This window comes from Clupea harengus, chromosome 1 (genome assembly GCF_900700415.2).
Source record: "Clupea harengus chromosome 1, Ch_v2.0.2, whole genome shotgun sequence".
In the NCBI taxonomy this organism is placed as follows: Eukaryota; Metazoa; Chordata; class Actinopteri; order Clupeiformes; family Clupeidae; genus Clupea; species Clupea harengus.
The window spans coordinates 18,073,467-18,078,466 of NC_045152.1; the positions used below are offsets into that span (position 1 = coordinate 18,073,467).

At 52.0% G+C, this 5,000-nt stretch overlaps 1 protein-coding gene across 4 annotated transcripts in view; it reads left to right on the top strand.

Moving 5' to 3' along the window:
* axin2 (axin 2 (conductin, axil)) overlaps nucleotides 1-5,000 on the top strand; it is a 15,995-nt gene that overhangs the window by 10,890 nt on the left and 105 nt on the right. For 3 of the 4 annotated variants that reach the window (XM_012817995.3, XM_042707775.1, XM_042707774.1), the window contains exons 8-11: nucleotides 159-377; nucleotides 544-639; nucleotides 1,405-1,566; nucleotides 4,279-5,000. The exon at nucleotides 4,279-5,000 is cut by the window's right edge and continues 105 nt beyond it. In XM_012817995.3, coding sequence (XP_012673449.2) covers nucleotides 159-377; nucleotides 544-639; nucleotides 1,405-1,566; nucleotides 4,279-4,405 — 604 coding nt within the window. In that variant the 3' untranslated portion in view covers nucleotides 4,406-5,000. Of the gene's footprint in view, nucleotides 1-158; nucleotides 422-543; nucleotides 640-1,404; nucleotides 1,567-4,278 lie in introns of those variants that run through there. The other variant, XM_042707777.1, reaches the window with a different exon arrangement.

A 5,000-nucleotide genomic window follows, 5' to 3' on the forward strand; every position in this document is an offset into this window, starting at 1 on the left:
GCTGAATACAGTATGTGTGTGTCACCCCATTCATGTTGAATGAAAGCTGATGATGAATGATAGCAGAGTGACACGTCCCATGTGATTCATGTCTGCCCTGTGACGGTAACCTGACGGGGGCATGTTTCTCATGTTTCTCTCTCCTCTCTGACCATCAGGGTTGTCCAGGGTGCCAGGCGGTGGCACAGCGCCGAGCCCTCCTCACGTACGCCCACCTGGGGAGGCGGTGGCAGCAGCGGGCACCTGCGCGCCCACCAGCCGGCCCACCCTTTCGTCCAGGACCCGGCCATGCCCCCGCTGCCCCCTCCAAACACCCGGGCACAGCTGGAGGAGGCGTGCCGGCGGCTGGAGGAGGTGTCCAAGCCCCCCAAACAGAGGTACCAGCCCCCAGCGCCTTCAAACCACAGAAAAGAGACTCATGGTGATAATGAAAACATGAAACATTGGAATAGAAGTCATCCATTATTGTGTTTGCATACAACAGTGCAGCAGTGGTACGTAGCTTGTGGTCTTGTGTGTGACCCTCATCTTTGGTGGTTTCAGGCACTCTCCATCCAGCCTGCAGAGAGAGCAAGGCCCCGGGGCCCCCGTCCAGAATGGCCCCTCCTCTCTGCTTGGCCCCGGCCTGCAGACCGATGAGTAAGTGTCCCTTCTCAGTCTGTCTAACACACACACACACACACACACACACACACAAGGTCCTCTCTCTCTTATGGACTGGGGCTAATCTTCCTCTTTGCCACCACCCCTCCCTCCCTCCCTCTTTCTTTTTATCTGCTCCTCTCCTCCTTTCTCTTCTTCAAAGCCCCCCTCTCTGTCCCCTGTTTCTGCACGCTGTGGCGCATCAGAGGCCTGGGCTGTAGCCACCGGATGGAAGGGTGGATGAAGGGGTGGGGGGAGAAGGAGAAGGAGACTTTTGAAAGTTTTAATTGGCTGACCTTCAGTCCTGGCAGCTGGAGAGAGAGGGGTTTGGGCTGGAGATGGGGGGGTCACTCACTCAAAGATCTTCCTCTTCAAAGGCCACTGCCCTCCTTCTTGCTTCTCCTGTTGACACAGGGTGACTCGAGCACTACAGATTTCCATGTGTGTGTTTGTGTGTGTGTGTGTGTTTGTGTTTGTGTCAGGATTGGTAGTTTCAGGCGCACCTCAGCAGCAGTGTGTAATGGGTATGTGAGAGGCTTGAGCATGTCTGTCAGCAGATACCAGATCAGTTACACCTTCAGTATGAAGTGCCTCACGTCAGAAGTGTCACAGGTGCTGTGGGGACCACCTTCACAGTGCTCCATTCAAAGCTCCATCCTTTAGCAAGCTAGCAGCAAACATGTAGCCCATGGGACTCCGCTGCCCCAGGGACCTCCTGATGTCCAGTCTCGGCGTCTCACACTCTCTGTTCCTCCACCACAGGCTGAAGAAGCAGGCCGGTTGCCACGGCTCTCCGGGCGGCACCGAAACGGTGGTGACGTACTTCTTCTGCGGCGAGGAGATCCCGTATCGGCGCGTGATGAAGACGCACAGCCTCACGCTCGGCCACTTCAAGGAGCAGCTCCGCAAGAAGGGCAACTACAGGTACGCACACAACGGAGTCTGGAGTTTGTTTGTCTGTTGTTCGTTTGCTTTTAATCTTTCTTCTATCTATCTATCTATCTATCTTTCTATCACTTTGTCTGCGTTTCCTAAAAGCTCATTTTGATTCTCTATTGCACTCTGTTCTTATCTGCTACCTGTGCAGTTTAGTTCAGTTCAGTTCACTTTTTCCAGTAGCTTCACTCCTTCCTGCCTGATGGTAGGGTCTGCTGTTGTCCCCTGCGCCAGTACAGCCCAGTCCAGTCCAGTCCACACCAAGTCACACAGGCTGGAAGAGAGCAAGCAGACCAGCGTGAGAGAGAGAGAGGCAGAGAGAGAGAAAGAGAGAGAGGCAGAGAGAGAGAGAATGAAAGGAGAGCAGAAGTTAGGGAGGGCGAGGGCTGAGAGGGGGAGAAGGGGGAATGTGAAGCAGGCCGGCGGGGCACATGTGGGATTGATTGGGCAGCGAGCGAGGCACTTAATAAGGCTGCCTTTGAACCCCCAGCTCTTTCATTTCACACACAAAAGACCAGTGCTAATTCAGCCATTCTGCTCAGAACCGTAAGGCTCGCACCGCTCGCGGGGTCTGATGTGTGTGTGTCTTTAGAGATAAGATGGGTCGTGTTTGGCTGACTGTTCTCCAGAGGAAGTTCAATCTGACGAGCCCTTTGAGTCTCTTTTTGGTCTTTAATGGAGGGTCGGTCATTTCCACGGCCTATGCAGCATTCACCCAGACGGTCCTAAAGGGGTTTTTCAGTTTGCTCACCTATAGTCCAGCGGTTTGTTCCAGACCAAATGCAGTGCACTCTCTCAGGTCTCCTAAGGAGGCTGCAGTTTAGTCACGCTAGCACAGCTGTATACTGTGTCGGGCCTGGACGCCCAGTACGGTCGCTGAGGTGTCCTTCGTCATTCATTTACCTCTGAGCCCGTAAGTGTGTTCTCATCCCGAGCACATGATGGTTCCAATAGCAGAAGATGACGTTGGGTCATTTCAACATGGCAGCCGTTCAACAAAGAACAGTGCTGGCAAACACTGCCAGAAACAGATTGGTGCCAGATGTTTGCAAGGAGAAAAATCCTCACCACATAAAACGGGTTCCAGTGGAAAGGCTTCTCTCTCTTTTATTTCTTTCTTTCTCTCTTTCTCTCTCTCTCTCTCCCAATCTCCTCCCTATGAGTGAAAAAGCGCAGTGCATCCCATTTCAAAGACTCTCTAGAGGAGGATGTCGTTTTTTCCCCCCCACAGAAATAAGGATGCAATTATGTGGCATGTCTCAAGTATTTAATTTACTCTTATTTACAAAGCTTCACTCGAACAGTGAGAATGTGTGATCAGTTTGGTATGATCAGTTTGGTATGTTTTTTTCCTTTCTTTCACAAGACCTTTGGCAAACTGGAGCTTTTGAAACCCCGCACTTCTTGCTTGTGTTAGACTGGCCAGCCATCTGGTGTGCCAGGTCTGTTTACTGGAAGCCCGGGCTCTGTTTACGGGCATTGTTTTGACTCATTCGACTGCGCTCGTAAAAAAACAAAACCAAAAAAAAAGTCAGAGCTTGGAGCTGCAGCCGTAGCCGTAGCAGCACTACACAGTTCACATGGAGTGGGGGTGGGTAGGGTGAGGCAGTTTCCATTACAGAATTAACTGTGTGTCCCCCCCCCCCCCCAAAGTCCCACTTTTGGGAATGGTTCCGGTTCCTGTGGAGTTGAGGATGCGGGAGCCGACTGGGTCATTATGGGGGATCCTGCTGGACTGTGGGTTTGACCCAGAGGCTCGACACGCTTCACAGATCATTTGGTAGAAAGCCTGCCAGAGTTAGGCGTCATCACTCGACCATTCATCATTGCACAACCTAAAGAGCACAAAGAGTGGCATGCTGTTTTAAGTGTGTGTGTGTGTGTGTGTGTGAGTGACAGAGAGAGAGAGAGAGAGAGAGAGAGAGAGAGATTGTGTGTGAGAGAGAGAGAGAGGGGAGGGGAATGAAAGAGAATGAGACTGCAACGTGACTCGCAGACTTTTGGGCACCTGAAATTTCCACGTTAGGCAGAGGAACCCTCTCATTTGACAGGCGGTCCAATTAGCCACTGGTGACCAGGCCACTCCAGCCGAGGGGAGGGGAGGGGGCGGGAGCTGGGGCGGGGGTTTGGAAGGCTTTTTAGGAGAGCCTGTAATTTAATCATTTGAGCTGCCGCTGAAGGAACCCAAAAGAATCCACACCGGTCTGCAAGAGCTCACCCCCTCCTCAATCAGGGTGTTATTATTTGCACATTAAAAGACACACACACTTTAGTGATTGTGTGTGTGTGTGTGTGTGTGTGTGTGTGTGTGTGTGTGTGTGTGTGTGTGTGTGTGTGTGTGTGTGTGTGAGAGTCACAGTGCTGGTAGAAGCCCTGCTATTGACCTTTGTCCTGATGGATGATTCCGGAGGCTACTCGTTCTCTCTGACGGCAGCTCATTTAGGAGGCTCCCTGCTGGCGCGAGGACATAATTGCCCACGCCGAGACTTTGAAAAGGAAAAAAGAGAAAGAAAAGAAAGGAAACGTATTCTTAGAAGTGTGTGTGGGGGGGGGGGTGAAGATGGAAGGAAAAGTACAGATTTCAAGACAGGTGTCCGCATAACAAGCCAGATTGTTAAGGCAACCCACCATTATTATTATTATTATACTGACCATGTTTTTTTTCTTCCTCCCTTTTTGTGTGTGTTTTGGTGTGTTCAGGTACTACTTCAAGAAGGCCAGCGATGAGTTTGAGTGCGGCGCTGTCTTTGAGGAGGTGTGGGAGGACGCCAGCCTGCTGCCCATGTACGAGGGCAAGATCCTGGGGAAGGTGGAGAGGATGGACTGAGCCACACTTCCAGAAGCTTCTCCCACTACACCCCACCCCCCCCACCCCCATTCCAAAGCTGCTTACGCTCCTCTTTCAAACACCCGGGGAGGACAATCCCCTCAAAGCTCACCCTGGACATCTGCAGAGGAACCTCCACCCAGAACAGAGCAAGGAGCCTCTTATGAGATGGACCTTATGAACGCTTCTTCCGGGAGGCTTTCAGGCTACTTGTGCATTTTTCTCACCCAGACGACTTTTATTCCGCAAAGCTATTGAAGGAATTCTAGCCAATGAAGTAATGATGCAGGAAGGTGCCGGAATGGGTGGCACGTCAAGCCGACGGACATGCACCTGATGGACATGGAAAAGAGGCAGCCAGAGGGACACGAGAGGCTGTCCAGCAGGTCCGGGAGGCACACTCTCTGCCAGGCACCTCTCTATGGGTGGGTTGTCTGGGTGTCAGTCTGTGATCTGGAGTGCCTCCTGCCACAGGGACTGCGTGTCTGGACTGGGAGTCAAAGATGAGGACTGTTGTTCCACATCAGTTACCTGAGATTGTGCTATAGCAGTCATAGAACTGGCTTGTTCTGAGACATGCAATCTATCTACAATG